The 19,291-nt window shown below is 52.0% G+C and overlaps 1 protein-coding gene across 1 annotated transcript; it reads left to right on the top strand.

The window, feature by feature from the left end:
• The first annotated feature begins 1,369 nt into the window (after window positions 1-1,369).
• On the top strand, window positions 1,370-19,244 carry lrrk2 (leucine-rich repeat kinase 2). The gene is made up of 52 exons (XM_068739242.1): window positions 1,370-1,566; window positions 1,897-1,982; window positions 2,145-2,254; window positions 2,605-2,693; window positions 3,017-3,157; window positions 3,372-3,506; window positions 5,214-5,345; window positions 5,461-5,580; window positions 5,861-6,033; window positions 6,120-6,199; window positions 6,289-6,395; window positions 6,628-6,757; window positions 6,881-7,005; window positions 7,195-7,322; window positions 7,909-8,053; window positions 8,185-8,324; window positions 8,499-8,627; window positions 8,714-8,884; window positions 8,990-9,251; window positions 9,367-9,555; window positions 9,715-9,830; window positions 9,958-10,027; window positions 10,211-10,407; window positions 10,491-10,741; window positions 11,074-11,222; window positions 11,298-11,391; window positions 11,486-11,672; window positions 11,758-11,939; window positions 12,040-12,263; window positions 12,347-12,474; window positions 12,571-12,789; window positions 12,869-13,070; window positions 13,206-13,294; window positions 13,391-13,578; window positions 13,655-13,809; window positions 13,894-14,040; window positions 14,117-14,308; window positions 14,445-14,591; window positions 14,698-14,810; window positions 14,893-15,083; window positions 15,192-15,352; window positions 15,429-15,599; window positions 15,824-15,924; window positions 16,127-16,339; window positions 16,442-16,635; window positions 16,939-17,005; window positions 17,100-17,296; window positions 17,410-17,541; window positions 17,693-17,937; window positions 18,412-18,480; window positions 18,554-18,690; window positions 18,860-19,244. Exons 1-51 carry the CDS (start codon window positions 1,431-1,433, stop codon window positions 18,676-18,678), a joined length of 7,644 nt encoding a protein of 2,547 aa, XP_068595343.1. The 5' UTR covers window positions 1,370-1,430; the 3' UTR covers window positions 18,679-18,690; window positions 18,860-19,244.
• Window positions 19,245-19,291: the final 47 nt, after the last annotated feature.

Raw genomic sequence — 19,291 nt, 5'->3', positions numbered from 1 at the left:
AAATGTGGATAAACTGTTCGGTCCCGAGTGACGCGAGGGTTCTGTTCTGTTGAAGTAGAGCTACTGCTGTCGGAACGAACAGTTCCCAATTTTGATTTTTAATTTTATGTAAATCCACTCATCACACGCCTGTAAAAGTTTCCAACACGCATTTCCAGCCACATAAATAGAAGTCTAAATCTAATGGACTACACTTGGATCACACTAACTGCTCTTCAAACAGATTCTGATTGCACAAAACGAGTTTTAAAAAACGACCTTTCAAATGCTTCTTGTGGAGCCGGTGACCTCTGGTGTGTCTGATCTGCGACCAGGAGAGGAGATCGACGGGACGGTTCGACGGTTCACGTGCATTTATGTCTACAATAAATGCATTTAATGAATAAAAAATCACACCGCCTGAGTCTAGTCCAGACATTTTATGACATTTCATTATAATGAAACCTCATTCATTTGACCTTTTACCTGTAAAAGGCCAAATCCTTTCATGTGATGGCTTTTACATGTCATTTATATTAGTTCACACAGACGCTCCATCCATCTGTTCCTGGCCCGGCCCCTCTGTCAAATTTTAGAACCCACTGTGGCCCCCCGAGTCAAAAAGATTGCCCACCCCTGGACTAGTACTATAATCCTATAAAGTTAATTTACTTTTCAGGTTTTGCAAAAAAGAATCCTGACATTTTACTAAATTACATTACACGTAGACTAATCAAAAAAAATTAATAAAGCGTTGATGCTGAAGGGGTTTTAAACTAGAACAACCTGTTTTCATACGAGCCTGAGACACAAGAATAAACAGTGAAGCTGAATATTTAATACCGTAAATCGACGGCTAGATGCGCACAAAAAAACCGGCCATGCTGTTACACCGTCAACCTGAAAAGAATTGATCCTGCGGGTGTTTTCTGAAAATTACGGCAAATCAGTGATTTACGCGTCTTTCATGTCGCGCAGGCAGCGCGCCGCCTGCTTGCGCGTAATCGTCGTCTGCGCGCTCAGCCGCTGTTGTTTCCGTTATTCGAGGCTGCCGTGTGTCCCCCCCCGGGACAGCCGCCCGGTGTCTCATTTCCAGATTCCTTCACGGACAGGAAGGTTCGTCCGTGGAGTCCGTGACCGTGAAGGAAGAGAAAAACACGCCTTTGAGAGAAGCAGCCGCTTCCACAGAAACGACACGGAGGCGCCGGGCAAAGTTGGACGAAGACTGTCGGAACCGAAAGTCCGCTACTCTGACCTGGTGTAGTTAACGTGCTATGACGTAACACAGCCTAGTATTTACTAATGCAATGAGACCATATGACTGGATTCGGCGTCACCTCCCCGGTGCCATCCCGCCGCAGCAGTGTGGCCCATCGGCTCCGATGGGCCGTAACACGCCCGACCTAAATGCGCGTCAGCTCATCCGCTGGTGAACATCTTTCCAAGGGACCATGGTTAACAGAGAGGAGCTGGAGGAAAGGCTGAAGAAACTCTTGGTGAGACTGGAAACCCCCCCAGAGGACAGACCCCTGTGCGCCCTGATCCAGATCCTCCGAGACCTACTTTTTCTGGCGCACACCGACAATGGTAGGAAAACACGCTTCAGACGGGATTGATCTGCAGGTGAACAGGACTGTTGGGTTAGATTTACGCGCTGGTCATCTGTAGGTGAGATTAACGGAACCAGCGTCACAGTCTGACCCTGTAAGGACGTCCCAGCCCCGGTTTTTGGGTTCTTCGCCTACGGACAACCACACATTTGTGCGATTTCTATTTCTAATCAGGAACTCGATCTTTCACTTTCACATCTTTTTTTTTTTTGTATGTGAAATATCATTCAAACGAGTCCAGGTTGGATTAAAACCCTTCATTGTTTCTTTGTGTGTGTGTGTGTGTGTGTGTGTGTCTTTGTTGCAGCGGCTGAACTGTTTGACGATAAAGACGTCCACGCTCCCATCCTGGGGGTTCTGTCCTCCTCCATCAGCCGCCGGGGGGTCCAGCAGGTATAGCTTCCCAAAGATCAGTGATAGCCGGAATCTAGCCAAACAGGTTTTTAGATCAGCTGACCCCACCTTAGCCCGATCTCTTTTATGGCGTCTTGTGACTGCTGCCTTGTAAAGCTCATGAGAGTTGAGGTGTGTGATGATGTCATATCGCCGCTGCAGGTGGGTTGGTCGCTGCTGTGTCGGCTGATTGAAATATGCCCAGGTACGCTGGAGCAGCTGACCAGACCTCTGCAGGAGGCCACGGACTGGAAGGTGCTGGGAGCGCACCGGTAAGTATACCGACCACCTGACCTTTCCTCTCGGGCCACCATGTGGTTGACATTTATGGTTCATAATGAGAGATGCATGAGATCCAGTCCAGACGGTAATGTCCCCCTTCAAGGTCAAATACGGTGGCTTAGGTCACCAATGTTTAGTTAGATTTTTGTCTCTCGGATGTTCCGAGTCCATATGTCTCCGTTCTCAGTTCCTGCTCGTTGTTCTCTACCTGCCGTTTAGTTCTGGTCTTATAATCAGAACATTAACTGCATTTCCGTTAGAACCCTGCAGACTGACGTGTGTCGAGCTGTTTGAACGTATTTCTCTTGTCTAACTAACTAGTCTCCGGATATCTTTCCAGGCTGATCCTGACTGTCCTGTCCCGGTACAGGACGGACAGCAAGGTGACCATGGTTGGACTGAGAGCCCTGGCTCTCCTGCTCAGATCAGGTACACGGTGTGTTCTGGACGGCCCGTGTGTGTGTGTGCGTATTTCTATTTGTGGTGTGCTGTGGTTCCCCGTTGAAATCCCGCTTCACCGAACCGCATCGCGTTTATATTTTAGACTAACATTTGAGCCTGCTTCTTCTTCTACTTCCTGTTTAACTGCCTACGTTACATTATAATGTATAATGTGGATCCAGTTAGGAGGGGAACGAGCTGCTTGGGGGAGGTCTGAGCTTTTGTGCTTACAGGTAGTTTTCTTTTGTCTTTTTTATGTAATTAAACCTTTATTCTCAGTGAGACACTGTGTGTGTTTTTGACACGTGTAGATTTGATTCCACTGCTCTTGCTTGAGGAGGAGGAGGAGGAGGACGTGTTCGCCCTGGTGGTACAGGCGATGAAGACGTTTGCTGCCAGTGTGGAGGTGCAGCTCCAGGGCTGTGGAGCTCTGCAGCTCCTCCTGGAGAGAGGCGAGCATCTAAACATGTTGACGTTTTATGTCGCAATCGGGTTTAATGCTCAATAAGTCAATAAGTTTCTAAATCTAAAGTCTCATGAAGCAGGGTTAGCATATCAGGCTCCATTTATGTGCTAATGCTAAACACGTTAATAGCTGCTATGCACACCGTTAGCAATAAACTTGGCAATTTTAGCTTAATGTCTTTCCTGTGTCCGTGTCTCCAGTAAGTGACGAGCACCTCGTGGATTTTGTGGAGAACCAGGATCACGTGGTGGTTCTGGCTGCTCTCCAGAGGTTCCTGGACTGCCCTGAGGTACTCCTGCAGGCCATGAAGGTGCTGCTCCCATTGGCTCGTCCAGGTAAGACCCACATCAGTCCCCAGTGCTGAGCTCTAAGAGGGACAGAAAAGATCTTAAATACTCTATTAGCATTACAGAGCTAACGTGTTAGCGCTTCTCAACCCAAACCGAATCCCATCATGCGTTGATATCAAACTGATCAGTTGTCCTCATCGTGCAGAGATGTATTGATAAGTTCAATACCAAAGTGTCCCTTCACACATTGATCATTAAGGAGGCACATTTAACATCGATGTCTTTATTCCTCTGTCCCACATGGTCTATTTCTCACCTCGCTGCCGGGTCATGATGTCACCGTGGCCTTTCTTTAACATTTCTGTAATGTAATCTGATTATCTGATCAGATTACATGCAGAAAACATGAGGAATTTCCCTGCAGAGTCAAAACAACCCTTTATAAGAAAGGAGAGCGGTGCTTGCGAAGTAGAACGAAGTATAACTCAAATGCATAATTTATTTATATACGTATGAAATAATGATATAGTGTAATAATAATCACATTATTATGACCTGAAAACCGGTACATGTAATATTTGTACCTCAAAGGGGACTTCTTGGAACAAATGATGTTCAAACATACATTTGTGATGTCATTTCTGTCATTCTTAATACAGATCAGAATGTGACAGGTTTGGCCGTGATGAGGTTCTGTGCAGAGAGAAGCTCGACCTCTTTGTTTCTGAGCAGTTCGGGTTATTCTGGTGACGCAGCCTTTCATGTGTCATCGTGTAAAGTCACAACAGGACAGAAGTGATATATCGTCTCTCTGAAAAACACGGGCTAAATGTAGGAGGTTGCATAAAAAGCATGAAGAATTGTAGCTCAAAATAAAAAAAAGAAACAAAGTGAGAAGTTGTTCCAGACTGAAAATCAAATTTTCTGTGCGTGAACGATGGAGCTGGACACGACAGCGTTTCAGTCACGAGGCTTTATGTTGATTGTTGTCATGAGAGAATTTCAGGCTATTGAAAGCATCACTCTGTTTTCAGTTTGTGTTTTTCTATGCAAGACCATTTTTATTTTTTTTGCGCAATATTTAAATATATTTGTGCTCAACTGTTAAACCTGCCTTCAAATTAACCTCCGCCAAGGAGGTTCTGTTTTTTGACGGCGTTTGTGTGTTTGTTAGCAGGGTTGCAAAAAAACTGCTTGATAATAAAAATCTGAAGATGGGTCTTGGTCTAAATTAGATCCATTAAATTCTGAGAGCAATCCGGATTCCCGTCTGGATACAATAACATCTGGATTTTCCCATTTACTTATAATGGAGACTTTTAAGAAAAATAATATCTTGTAAAATCTGCATTCAATTCACTCACCAAACATCACAGTCATAAAGGGGTCCGATATGAACCATCATGAAACATGTCTTCTGGTTCTGATCCAGGATGAGGTCAGGAACAAATATTACATTTAACATTAAAACCCATTTATGGATTCAAGAATCAGTTAAAAATACACATCAACTCTGATTCACTTTGACTTTTCATGGTTGGTGTATAAAGATAGCAAGAACAATCTAGAACCTTTTGGTGCTGATCCAGATCACCATGTGGCTCCAGTTAGGAGTGGAACGAGCTGCTTGGGGGAGGTCTGACTAGTTTAAGATGACTTGGTTCTGGTTTTGAACTCTTGACGGCCTCTGTTGGAGTTGTAAAAGAATCGGAGACGTTTGTTCAGCCGTCGAGTGGAACTTTTCCATTCCAGGGAGTAACGTGGAGATCCTGATGTCGGGCGGCGTTCGCTGTTACAGCATCATCAGCACCGCCATGGATGCCTTCCCCGAGCTGGAGGACCTGCAGGAGACAGCCTGCTGCCTGTTCAGGAGGTTTACATCAGGTGCCCATGAATACGCTGTAATCCAGCTTATCTTTGCTGCGGCGCTTGCATGCTTTCCAGGTGACAGATTAATATTAGAGCATCAATGGAGGTGTTGCTTCCTGTCTTCCTGTAGAGAGCTACTACAACATCCTGGTGCTGAACGGCGTCCAGAGGGTCGCCGTGAGAGCCTGTCGGGGTTTCCCTGGCAACGCCGTGCTGCAGGCGGCGGCGCTGTCCTTCCTGGCTGACCTCAGTGAGGACAAACACAAACAGATTCTGGTTTTGACCCGTTTACTACAGTAATGGGTCGTTAAGGCTGTTGTAGATGCCCCATGGGGCAAATAGACACGGAAGGTCTTCAAATCCAGGACTAGTTCGACAGACGTGCGGGACGCCGCCTCCTTTGTGGTGGTCATCCGGTCCGCTGCCATTGGTTGAACTTCCTAAGCATCCTCACCTCATGGAAGCAACGATCCGACAGGTAGCTTAGATGTTGAACGGTCCTGTCATCGCACCTCGCCGTCTCCTTTCAGCTGCCACCATCGTGCAGAACAAAGTGGTGGCCGAGCAGGCTCTGGAGGAAGGAGAGGCGGAGGAGAACCGGGCCGAGGAGGAGGAGGAGCAGGAGGTGGTGGTCATGGACCTGGGCTGGATGGAGGTCTGCCGCGTGGCCCTGGATCTACACGCTGCTGAGCCCACCGTTCAGGTGCCCCCCCCCCCCCCCCTCCCTTCGAGCTTCTGCGGATTTGACATCCTTTTGATAACGCCGGTCTCTGACGTCCGCTAACACAGGAAGCTGCGAGCTGGGCCGTTCACAACCTGTTCCTGCACGGAGCTGGCCTCAGCCAATCAGAGGACGGACGGGACGGGAGGTACACGCGAAACCTTGTCTTGTCTTGCTTTGTAGGCTTTATAGAATAACTCTGGGATGAAATGTTGCATTTGGTCTTGTTGACTCCAGGACCCCCCTTTACCGACAGCTGATGGTGGCCATGTTGCTCCACTCCTCCTCCCCCAGGGTGTTTGAAGCTGCGACCAGCGCCATGGCAACGCTCGTCACGCACAACAGTAGGTCATCGAGAGAGGAAGCAGAAGCTGATCCCGGATGGTTCATTCGGCCTCCATCCTTGAACCCGGGATGTCACATCGGTGTGACATCATCGGTGTGACATCATCGGTGTGACATCATCGGTGTGACATCATCGCTTCACTCAGACCTGCCTCGTTCAAAGTGAATCGTTCTGTGATTCCCGTCACACCTGCTCGGCTCTTCCTAAATCCCGTCCTGACCCGTTGGCAGGTCACACGCGTTCCCTGCTGCTGTCCAGCGGGCTCCACGTGAACCTGGTGGACATGATGAAGAGACACTCCACGTCAGAGGAGGTCACCGTCAGCGCATGCAAGCTGCTCAACCTGCTCTTCCAGGGAAGGTGGGCCTCCGCGAGGTCGATGAATGCAGCAAGCGGCAAAGCGCCAAGCCCGTTGTCTTCTGTGACGGGCTCAAACAAAGCGACGGCGACGGCCTGCTTTACAGGTTTTCTCTGTGCCTGCAGGACTGCAAGTCTCGACGAGCTGAACATGGCCATGAGTCAGATACTCAGCGCCATGAAGATCCATAACTTCCAGCCAGAGGTCCAGCTGGTGGCTCTAAACGCCAGCCTGGCGTTCCTCTGCCCCGGTACGCTCAAGCACCTTGTCTCGCTGTCATGATTTGTTTGAGCAGCGATTATTAGGGGAGTTCAGGTTTGATCTTTGGGATGTTGTGGACGTGCACATCGCACATTTTGTACTCCGGTTCCCACGCTTGTGCCTCTGCGTGTCTTCTTTGTCTTCACATTTCCTTTGGTGTCTGTTTGTGAACTCCCAGACAGGAGTTTAAGGGAGAACGGCGCCTCGATTGCCGACCCAGACGTGGCCGACATGTCCCTGAAGGTCCTGAAGAACCAGTGTGTGGTGGAAGGAGCTCACACGCTCTACCTGGAGGTTCTGAACAGGGTAGGAACACGAGATCCTCGCTGCTCCACATAGCAACATAGTGACTTCACAAAGAAACCGAGACCAGCGTTCTGAGCTTGAACACCCTGCTATGAATTTGACTTCTCGGTCTTCCTCCTCGCAGAAGTACAGTTCATCCATTCATTTTCACGGCTCCGCAAGCAGAACGTTGGAAGGATGTTCAGTAATGACATTAAGAAAGAATTTGCCACTTGTCTCTGAGATATGCATGAATGTGGTCATTCTTTCAGAACCGGCACCGGTTAAGCTTCTAAAAAGAGAAGAGATGGTCACATGTCAGTGTGGGGGGGCAGAAAAGCAATAATCAACTTAAGTATCAATGAAGACGAATGCTTCGCCATGACGACTGCACCCAGTGGCCTCCTTCATAATGTTCAGTCCAACGGATCAACCTTGAATTCTTAGCGGTTCTGGAGGCATTTGTGTAATTAACCTCAACCTCATGAGAGTTCTGACGCTCCTGCTTTATTCCAGGATGCGTTTCCAATAAGGGCTGATTGATTATATTGAGATTAGAACGGCAGGATGCGTTTGTCATTCCGGTGCCGCTTGGGTCTGTGTCCAGTTCATCAGCAGCTCCAGCATACAGAAGCGTGGGCTGAAGGTTCTGTCTGCTCTGGCCGACTGCTCCGGTGCGGTGGACTTGCTCTGCCAGCAGGGGGCGATCGACACGGTGCTTCACACCCTACAGATGTTCCCTCAGGAACGAGGTAAGAACATCCAGCTTGTTTCCAAATCGGCTTCATTACGGCGCCCCATACATAAAAAAAATACAGATCTGCAACCTGCAATGATTGATTATTATAAACTGATAACTATTTATGATGTCACTGACTTCCAGATATACACTACTGGGGTCTGAACCTGCTCGGCTACCTCGTATCCAAGAAGAAGCTGTCGCGGATGATGGTACCGGTTCTGGCCTCTGTTGTGGTCGCCGCTCTCGTCCAGTACAGGGAGGACTGTGAGCTCCTCCTGAAGGTAACCACGGCGACGGAATATCCGTAGACGCTTACTCATATGTCAGGAAGCAGCCGTTCATGTTGCTGTGATGTCACTGAAACTAGAAATTCTCATTGTGGATTAACCTTGTGACTCAAACCTGTCCTTGAATTTGAGGGATTTGATGGTTGTCTCCGCTCGCGTGTCCTCCAGGGTTTCCATGTGGCCGTGAGGATGATGGACGTCTGTTCGGGAGCAGCGGCTGAACTGCAGAAAGAAGACTTTGACAGGCAGATCTTTGTCCACCTCGGCGAGGAGACTCCTGACCAGGGCAGCAATCCGGTTCGCTTCAACCTCTCTCTACGCCTTTCTCTTCTTCTTCGTCGATAGACTCTGGGAGCTCACCTCGTCTTCTTCCTCCCCGTCAGCTGCGTAAATCCGTGTGCCTGGCTCTGTGCAAGATGTGGAGCGACTCGGACCTTCACTACAGCATGCTGGAAAAGGCCTGCGAGGACGGCCACACGGCGTTGGCCGAGTGTCTGATCCAGCTGGGCGCCGACGTCAACAAGAAGACCAAAACGGAGCCTCTCATCTGTCAGGTCAGAGGTCACGAAAGATCCAGCTCGTCATAGCGCCGAGACCTCCTGAGAGGCGGATCCATCGGTAATCAGAACAAGCATCAAATCGGTGTCGGTCTTTGTCAGGTGTGTGAAAGAGGCGGACCCCTGGAACTGGTGGAGCTCCTGCTGAGCCCAGGAGCCCAGGAGCAGCACCTCCGGAGGGCTCTGGCGGATAGCGTGAGGCGGGGCGACGGGCCCACGGTCATCCTCCTGCTGGGCCGTCTGGGGGTGGACCTCGCCAACAGCGCCCTCTGTCTCGGCGGCTTCCGTTTGGGCCGCTTGGACGCCGCTTGGCTCCGCCCCCTGCTGGCCGAAAGCCGGAAACAGAGTCTGCGCGACAACAACAGTGAGGATCACCTGACGCTCGTCGGCTTCATCACTCTGTGCAGCCTCCACTCATGCTTTCTGCTGGACAGGTAGAATGCAGAGCTAAGCTACTGTTTACCTGCTCTGTGTCTCAGGTAAAGGCGTCCGTTTGGCGAGGTACATTCGGTCTATCCAGAGGTCCAAGAGTAACAGCGGTCCGTCCAGGTCTCTGGCCGACCCCTGTCTGACCTCGGGCTACACTTCCGAGGAGAGCGACGACTCCGGCTTCAGCTTCGTCTCCGTGGACGACGGCCTGTTTTTCATCAACGACACGGAGAGCGACGGTAACGATCCGGCGATGTCGTCCGGAGGGGGGGCTGGCATGAAATAAAACGTTGGATCAAAGGAGATTGAAATGAAAGAATCTAAGATACTTGTTGTGAAGTGTCGCTGACCTTCTCGGGACGCCGCCCTGACCGCCTCCCTCCCGCCTCCTCCTGTAGGGAGTGATTCGCTCTCCGGACTTCTTTCACCAAAGCCTCACAGCATCTCGACGGAGGAGCTGGCGTGGGCGTCGGCCAAGAGGAAGCAGAGCCGTCGCAGGCACGCCAGCGCTGAGGTAATCCGTTCTACGGTTTTATGCCTGGTGTGACGTTGATATCGAAGTTTTTTGGGATTCATTCCTGGCGGTCCTGTTCTCCTGATTCCGATTCCCGTTCTCCTTTCTGCTGTCTGGGTTTTTCCAGAATGGACCAACGGAGAGAGAGAACGAGTCGCTGCCCCAGAGATTCAGGCGGGCCGGCTCCAAACAGAAAGGTTCTTCATGGAGCACTCTGTTAGCACGTTGTGGTTCTGCTGAGGTTTTTTTTTACGCTTCAGGTTCACAGTTTGCTGTTTGTAGGCCATCGTGTGGTTTAAGATGTGGTTCCTGAGCGACAGCTTTTTTTATTCTTGTACATTTCACACACAAAGGCCCAATTTCTCCCGTCGCCTCCTCAGGGTTTGGACCTGGGGAGAACTCTGCTGCTCCGTCCAAAGAGAAGGAGAGGATCCTCCTGCTGGACCTGTCGGGGAACGAGTTGGACTCCCTGTCCTGTCTGACCGACGACACCTTGGTGCAGCAGCAGCTCGGACATCTCATCCGGTTGGACCTGAGCCACAACCGTCTGCTGGAGTTCCCTCCAGCCCTGTGCCAGGTGAAGTGTCCGACCGGTGAGGAGACGCCGACGCCCGACTGGAGGAGACGCGCTTGAACTTTCTGTTTCTCTCTCTGCTGCAGAGTTTGAGGAGTCTGAGCCGACTGGATCTGCAGGACAACCAGCTGCAGTCGCTGCCGGCGGAGCTGCTGTCTCTGCTCTCGCTCAGCACGCTCAACGTCTCTCATAATCGCGTGGGTCCCCTGCTGACCTTTGACCCCGCCGTCACCTGTCCGTCCCTGCGGCAGCTCAACCTGTCCGTCAACAGAATCACCACGTTTCCCCACGAGCTGGACCGGGCCACGGATCAGCTGGAGGAGCTGCTGGTGGAGGGGTAAGCGGTCCGATTCTGTTCCGTCTGGAAGGGCGCGTCCGCAAAGTTATGTCAAACAGCGCTCGGAGAGCACAGACCTCCACCAAGCAGCTCATTCCCCTCCTAACTGGTTTTACACCGTCCACGTGGTGATCTGGATCATCATCAAAAGGTTATCCGGTTCACTCTCAAAATGTAATGGATCTAAGTTAGACCAAGACCCACCCAGCAGTTTTTTATTCATCCTGCTAACAGACAGACAAACAGAACCTCCTTGGAGGAGGTAACGATGTTCTGAACAAAATGCAGGGTATAATAAATAAGTAAAATAAAGATCCTTGCCCTGTTTTCAGGAACGGGATAGCGGAGCTTTGCTTCCCTCTGCGTCTGCCGGAGATCAAGCTGCTTGACGTGAGCAGGAACAGCGTGCAGGAAGTTTCTGCAGAATTCCTGACCGGCTGCCCGAAACTGGAAACGTTTAACGTCTCGTCAAATAAACTCTGTGAGTCCGGCTCCGTGCACTCAAAAACCCTTCTGTCCTGTGACTAGTTAACCGCTGTTTTTCTTCTTCTACCAGCTTCTCTTTCACATCTCTCATCCAAGATCACCACCCTGAAACTAGCAAACAACAACTTCCCCGACGTTCCCGAGGCGATCCTCAATCTCCCAAAGTCAGCCAGACGTTTTGTTTTGAACGTTGATTTCTCATTTAAAGCTCATTAAAGCTTCTTTAAAGAAAGCTCTTAAATGCTTCTATGTGTCCAGCTTGCGGTCAGTGGACATGAGGACAAACGGCATCGCCGCTCTGCCTGGACCGAGTTTCTGGAAGTCCAGCAACCTCAGAGAGCTGATGTTCAGTCAGAACTGCATCAGACATCTGGATCTCAGCGGACCGGTCCACAAATGGTCCAGGCTGGAGAAATTCCACCTGAGCAGCAACAAGCTGACAGAGGTGTGTGTGTAACGGTAACTCGACTGTCCATCACCGAGGGCGTCCTGCAGACGATAGAGCTCCTTAGATCTGCTGTGTCTTTCAGATCCCTCCGCAGATCGGCCTTCTGGAAGGCCTGACCTCCCTGGATGTCAGCCACAACTCTGACCTGCACTCCTTCCCGGATGAGATGGGCCGCCTGGGTCGGCTGTGGGACCTGCCGCTGGAAGGCCTGCGACTCCAGCTGGACCTTAAACTGACAGGCAGCAAGACCAAAGACATTGTCAGGTTAGGGGTTAGTTGTAAATGATCATTGTCTCCACCCGTCTGTGCTGTCTCTGTCTCTGCGTGAAGTTAGTCGCACCTCTCCTCTCGCCCTCCGTCCCAGGTTCCTGCAGCAGAGGCTGAAGAAGGCGGTGCCGTACTACCGGATGAAGCTCATCGTGGTGGGGAACTCCGGCAGCGGGAAGAGCGCCCTCATCCGGCAGCTGATGAAGCTGAAAAGCTCCCGGGCCAACTCTAAGAAGGATGCTGTCGGCATCGACGTCTGGGACTGGACCGTCAGGGACCGGGACAAGAGGAAAATGGTTCTGAACATCTGGGACTTCTCAGGTCGGCCGACCACTCGATGCACCAGACGAGCTTCCTGTTTGGTTGAGAGGTTTTAGTCTCACGTCCTGCTTCTTTGTCTTTAGGTAAGGAGGAGTTCTGCGGCTCGCACCCTCACTTCCTGACGTCCAGAGCTCTCTACCTGGTGGTGTACAACCTGAGCAAAGGAGCCAATCAGGTGGAGGCACTAAAGCCCTGGCTGTTCAACATTAAGGTGAGCCGTTGCTAACCCCGATTCCTGACCCCACCCAACCCTTCTGCTCTTGAAGTGCAGAAGGGTTTTGTGAACGCCTCGTCTTCGCCACCCCAGGCCGCGGCTCCTCTGTCGCCGGTCATCCTGGTGGGAACCCACACCGACGTGAGCGAGGAGCTGCAGCTACAGGCCTGCCTCACCAAGATCAGCGAGGAGCTGCTGAACCAGCAGGACCTCCCCGCCATCCGGGACTACCACATGGTCTCCGTCTGCGAGGACTCGGACGCCGTGACCAAGCTCCGCAAAGCCATAATCCGGGAAGTCACCAGCTTCAAGGTGAAAGGAGCTCCAGCAGCTGATTAACGCTTCCTCTTCCATGTCTTCACCTGTTTTTCTGCTTCCCCACGCCCGGCAGATCCAGGGCCAGCCCGTGATGGGCCAGCTGGTCCCGGACAGCTACGTGGAGCTGGAGCGCCGGATATTGAAGGAGAGATCCAGGGTTTCCCCGGAGTTCCCCGTCCTCAAGCACCAGGATCTGCTGCAGATCATCCAGGAGAATCAGCTGCAGCTGGAGGAAGCCGAGTTGTCCCACGCCGTCCACTTCCTCAGCGAAGCCGGTATTTTGATCCGACGCACCGCTCGGAAAAAGATCCTGAAATCTAATCTAAGGAGGGAAATCTCCTTCAGAAACATCTGGAGCGATTTTAACACCGTCTTAAATACCAACAGCGAGCCGTCTGTTCTTTCCAAAGGGGTCTTACTGCACTTTGATGATCCGGCCCTTCAGCTCCAGGAGCTCTACTTCATCGACCCACAGTGGCTGTGCCACATCATCTCCCAGGTGACCTCAGCCGCCCAATCAGAGGCTGCCACGATGTCCCTGCTGTTACCTGTGCGTCTACACGGTGTCTGTTTTTTTTTGTCCTTCCTCACGTAGAAGCTGACTCTGAAGAGCTGCGGCTCGTGGGAACCTCCCAAAGGCGTCGTCCAGCGCTCCACAGTGGAAAAGCTTCTGCTCGAGACCAAATGTTTCCCCAAGAGCCACATGAGCCAGTTCTTCAAGCTGCTGGAGAGGTTTCAGATCGCCCTACCCTTCGGCGAGGACCAGCTCCTGGTGCCCAGCTGGTGTGTTGGAATGTCGGAGTTTTATAATCCTGATGATATTTCCCCCATCTTTAGCGACTCGCCTCTCCCGCTCCAGTTTGTCCAAACACAGGCCGGTGATCGAGCTGCCTCACTGCGAGAACTCGGAGGTCATCGTGCGTCTCTACGAGATGCCGTACTTCCCCATGGGCTACTGGTCCCGCCAGATCAGCCGCTTGCTGGAGTTTTCTTCTTACCTGCTTTGGGGAAGAGGTAAGGTGAACGCAGACAAAGGTGAGCGAGAGAGTAAGGAAAACCAGTGCTTGGTAAAATCGATCTTCCTTTTGTGACACGCAGAAATAGTGGCGCGACCCAACCGGATCTACTGGAGGAGGGGCTTGTACCTGAGCTGGTCCCAGGAGGCCTACTGTCTGGTGGAGGCCGCCTCCGTGGAGGACAACACCTCCAGCTTTGTCAGGATTACTGTTCCCTCTTCTCGAAAAGGTGAGATTCGGGAAGGATGCCTTGCTTGTCCTGCTGACCATCACCGCTAACTGTCCCCCCCCCCCCCTCACTCCAGGCCGGGTTCTACTGGGTCACGTGGTGGATCACACCGACTCCTTGCTGGAGGAATGGTTTCCTGGCCTCCTGAGCACCGACGTGCACGGCAGTGGCGAGGCTCTGCTGAAGAAGTGGGCCCTGTACAGCTATGAAGACGGCCAGGAGTGGAGCAAGATCCTGCTGGAGGACCTCTTCGCCAGCTTCGGCAACGGTGTGTAAATCACGCCCAAGGACGGGGTTGTCCTCGGCCCGTAAAACGCTACCGGCGCTTGGTTCCACGAGCCTCCAGCAGCAGCCCGATCGTCTAACGGCGGTTCGTCTGACTCTGATCACATCCCCGATCCCAGATTTTCTGCTGGTGCACCCGGAGGACCCCCGCTGCACGGTTCCCATCGCTCAGATCGCTCCGGACTTGGTGCTGAGCGACCAGCCCGCAGGGACGATCCTGGACAGCGAGGAGCTGGACGTCGTCATGTCTAAGGAGAACCAGCTCGGTACGCTTAATCTCGTCTCCACGCAAATCGCCTTCCTTCCTTTCGGCGTGTCGATAATGGCATCGGTGCATTTCGGCGAAAAGGTCAAAAGCCCGTTTGCTTTCAGGGGACGGGGGCTTTGGGACCGTTTATCGAGGCGTCTATAAAAATGAAGAAGTGGCCGTGAAAATATTCGACAAGCACGCGTCTGAGCTTTACATCTACCGGCTGCTCCGACAGGTAACGGAACCTCGCCGGTCCCGCCGGTCGCTGCCCGTTTCTACCGTTCCTTCGCTCCCCTCCGTCATCTGTTTCTCCCCAGGAGTTGGTGGTTCTGGGTCGCCTCCGACACCCCAGCCTCGTGGGCCTGCTGGCGGCCGGCTCAGCGCCCCAGATCCTGGTGATGGAGCTGGCCCTGCACGGCTCGCTGGATTCCCTGTTTCAACACCAAAAGGGCCGCTTCAATCGAAAGCTGCAGCACAGGATCGCCCTGCAGGTGGCCGACGGACTCAGGTAGGGAGACCCGGATGAGCGCGTCTCCTCTTGGTTGTTCCTGTGATATAAGTTCACAGCAAACAGCTCCAGCTCTGAGCAGTGCGACGTGAACCTGTGTTCGCTCAGGTACCTCCACTCAGCCATGATCATCTATCGGGATCTCAAGCCCCACAACGTCCTCCTGTTCAACCTGAAGACCGACGCCGAGATCATCGCCAAGATCACGGACTACGGCATCGCTCAGTACTGCTGCAGCATGGGAGTGAGGAGCCCAGAGGGAACGCCAGGTGGGACGCCGGCGGGAAGCTCGCACGGAGTCCAGGTCAGGGTCACTTTCTAAATGGACTCATTTGTGTCCGGCAGGTTTCCGAGCGCCAGAAGTTGCCCGGGGTAACGTGATCTACAACCAGCAGGCCGACGTGTTCTGTCTGGGCCTGCTGCTGTACGACCTGCTGACCCGCGGCGAGCGTATCGCTGACGGCATGATGTTCCCCAGCGAGTTCGATGAGATCGCCGTGCAGGGAAAACTTCCAGGTAAGGAGGATGGAACATGTCGCCTGAAGTCACACCTGTAGACTTGTTGGGTCTCAGACGTGAGGATACATCTTCAGATTGAACCGGTAAAACCAGAGTCTTGATCCGTCCACTCGGAAATGAGTCCAGCTTTGTCCATTTCTTTGTTAAGCTGCTGTTTGAAATCTGGTTAACTATAATCTGGTGATTTGAGTTCCACCACATTCCCTCTGTGTTGGACTCAGATCCAGTCCAGCATTATGGCTGCCCCCCCTGGCCCGGCTTCCAGGCACTGATGAAGGACTGCCTGAGGGAAAGCCCCCAGAGTCGACCCACATCTGCTCAGGTCAGGGCCTGGACAAAGCTTGGGGGGGGGGGGGGGGGGGTCATGTTCTCCATTGGGGCGAAAGAGACCCGGAATTCTCCTGCCTTTGTTTGTTGTTTATTGATTGTTTGTATGCTTGGCGTGTGAACACATTGTGTGTGTGTGTGTAGGTGTGTGAACACATTGTGTGTGTAGCGTGTGAACACATTGTGTGTGTATGCAGGTGTTTGACCGGCTGAATTCCGGGGCGATGCTGGGCCTGATGAAGGAGCTGCCTCTTCCTCGGGTGCTGAACGCCAAGTGTTTGGCCGTGAGCTCTGGCAGCGCTGATTTCCCGTCGAGTAGCCGCTACACCTGGCTGGGTGGGGGCAGCACCGCCCACAAACGAGGCTCCATCACAGCCGTGGACCTGGACACCAACGGGGTCGTCACGCAGGTCCCAGCAGCAGTTCTTCTGGGTTTACTGGTCTCACTGGCACATCTTAACGGGGAGACGTAAGAGCGCTTAACTTCGTGCTCTTTGTCCTCCGTCCTGCAGGTGATCGACAGCAGCCCGGTCTTGTGTCTTGTGACTGTCCAAATCCCTGACGAGTCCTGTGATTGGCTGGCGGCAGGCACCCAGCTGGGCTCCATAGTGACCATCAGTACCCGGGACGTGTCGTCATGGCGCCGCCTGCAGGGCGTCAAGGACGCCGTCACCTCGCTCTACTTCCACACCCATCCTCGCCGCACGTGAGCCGGACGGCGACAGTCATGATTCTCTCGATTGCATCATTCTTATAGTTTTAACTATGGAATGTTGCGTAACGACGTTAACCTTGTTCTTATGCAACAAACCGTTTAATCCTTCTAACTTTAACGAGTACTTTTACGTGATCGTTTGTTTCATTTGTTCTCTAGTTTTCTGTGCTTATTTTAGTGCATTTCAGCTCCACACATTTATGACGTCTTTAGTGCTCATTTAATTTTAGAGAAGATCATCTCATGACAATTTACAGATCAGATTTTCCAATTTGTGTTTGTCTTCAGCCAAAGGAAGAACTACCTGCTGGTTGGAACGGCTGACGGACTTCTCACTATTTATGAGGACTCTGTGCTGAAGGTGAAAGGATCCACAACGGCTCCGTTCTGGTTCTGTGTAAATGCATCCAGCGCCAGCTTGGAGCCTCATTTCCATTTGGTGCTCCCCCTCCCAGGAGGAGGATGGGCAGCCGGTTAAAACTGTCACCCTGGGAAACGTCAACACGCCCGTCATGTGTTTGGGACAGTCGCTGCACTCGTTGGACAGCCGGTCTGTCTGGGCCGGCTGCGGTACCAAGATCCTGTCCTTCACGGCCGACTACGACGTCTCCAAGACCGTCGACACCCGACCCAACCTCGTCTTCCCTCACGGGTAATAGATCGTCACAGATGACCGGCAAAAATGTAAAAAAAATATTTTTATAACGGAAGAGGTGTGTGTGTGTGTGTGTGTGTGTGTGTCAGGCACCAGCAGCTGTTGAGCAGTGAAGCGTGTGTTTCCCGAATGGTCGTGAATGAGTACGTGTATCTGAGTAAAGCCGGGACGTCGACCGTGGAGGTCTGGGATAAGAGCAGCGAGAGGCTGGTGGACTGCATGGACTGCGCTCGCATCATCAGGTGTCAGCAGACACGCAGGTAAACAGTTGTTGTTGTTTACCGACGGTGTAAATAGTTGTTGTTGTTTACCATCGCTGAACGTCAGCAGAGACGTCCCTGAATCGCGGGTTGACACGTTTTCTTTTCTTGTGGCGGCCTTCTCTTCCGGCACACGCGACTCCGGCTGCAGAGGTGGGCGGAGCAGCGAGGGGGAACCGCCCACTGAGACGGCCCCCCTCTGGGCCCGAGTGAAGGCCTTGCTCATGCAGGGCCCTGCATCACTCTGGATTGGCACTAGAGGGGGCCACCTGCTCCTGCTGGATCCCTCCAAGCGCCAGACGCTGCAGGTCATTGGTCCGTGTTGTGATTCTGTACGTTTCATCGCATCGGCGCTCATTGGTGGGTGGATACCTTCAGGTTACTGTCAGTTAGTCGGTCCGTTTACAATCCATAAAGTTTATTAATTTAATTAAATATTTTTTTTAACTGATTCTTGAATCCATTAATGGGTTTTAGTGTTAAAATGTAATATTTGTTCCTGACCTCATTCTGGATCAGAACCAGAAGACATGTTTCATGATGGTTCATATCGGACCCCTTTATGACTGTGATTTTTGGTGAGTGAATTGAATGCAGATTTTACAAGATAGGATTTTTATAAAAGCCTCCATCTTATAAAAGTAGTTCCATCTGTAACCTAGCTCACCTCTTCTATCTGCTGTAAAAAGGGAAGTCGCTAAAACACGAGTTAGAGAGAGAGAGAGAGAGATGTCATGAAACCATCCTGTGTCCATCCTGAATGACGTGAAACGGCCGGCGTGCTGCCGGTTCATGACCTTCCATTCCGCCTCTGTCCCGTTGACGGTAACCTCTGCTGTCTCGCACCGACAGAAACCCTGACCCTGAAGAATGTGGTGCTGGTTCTGGGGAGAAGAACCCCACAGAAGAAGAATCAGTCGGGTGAGTGCGATGGTCGTCCGTCCGTCCGTCACGGTTGCCTATCCACTGTGGCTGAGTTTGCGTCTGCTCTCAGACGAGGAGTCGGTGCTGATGCTGTGGACGGACGCGCTGCCGACGGAGGCCAGAGACCTGAAGAGACACTGCGACAAACGGGAGCAGATCGCCGCCGAGATGAGAGGACAGCGGGACCGGGACTGAACCCACGTGTCCGTAAGTTCGGCTATTCACGGCTGTTGTTTACCGGCAACAACAAGAAGGCGGAGTCATAACGTCTCCGCCACGTGACACACACACATCAGGTGGAAATAGTTTCGAACAGGAATGTCTTTCAGAAGTTATTCTCTCTCTCATTAATGATGCCATCGTGTGTTATTTTCAGACTGCTGTGAAAAAGGGACCCAACCCCCCCCCCCCCCCTCCTCCAGTGGACGTTTTCCAGCTGTGATCCAGAACGACCACAAAGAAATCCATCGCAATCGCTGGATGAACACTTCTTTTTTTTGGGTGAAACCATTTCCCACGTTGGGGCGGAGAAGCCGATCTCTGTTCTGTTGTCAGACGTTCGTGTTATCCGGCGCAGATGTTCAGGAAGCGTTTGTTGACTCCCTCGTCAGATTAAAAGCACGAAGCAGAAAAGGAGGCCCAAGGACGCTCAAGGACAAAGGCTCTGAACGTGATTTGATTGTTTATTCTCGTGTGTGTTTACCTTGTTTTTGTTGCAAACCCAATGAAAGGATACTGGTCATTGTGTTTGACATAACGCATCTGTGGGACAAACGGTGTCTCCTTTGTCTCGTTGCTACCTGAGGCG

Source organism: Brachionichthys hirsutus, chromosome 5, assembly GCF_040956055.1.
Source record: "Brachionichthys hirsutus isolate HB-005 chromosome 5, CSIRO-AGI_Bhir_v1, whole genome shotgun sequence".
Taxonomy (NCBI): Eukaryota; Metazoa; Chordata; class Actinopteri; order Lophiiformes; family Brachionichthyidae; genus Brachionichthys; species Brachionichthys hirsutus.
The sequence above is the reverse complement of the archived record's forward strand: the minus strand, read 5'-3'. Positions and strand labels throughout refer to the sequence as shown.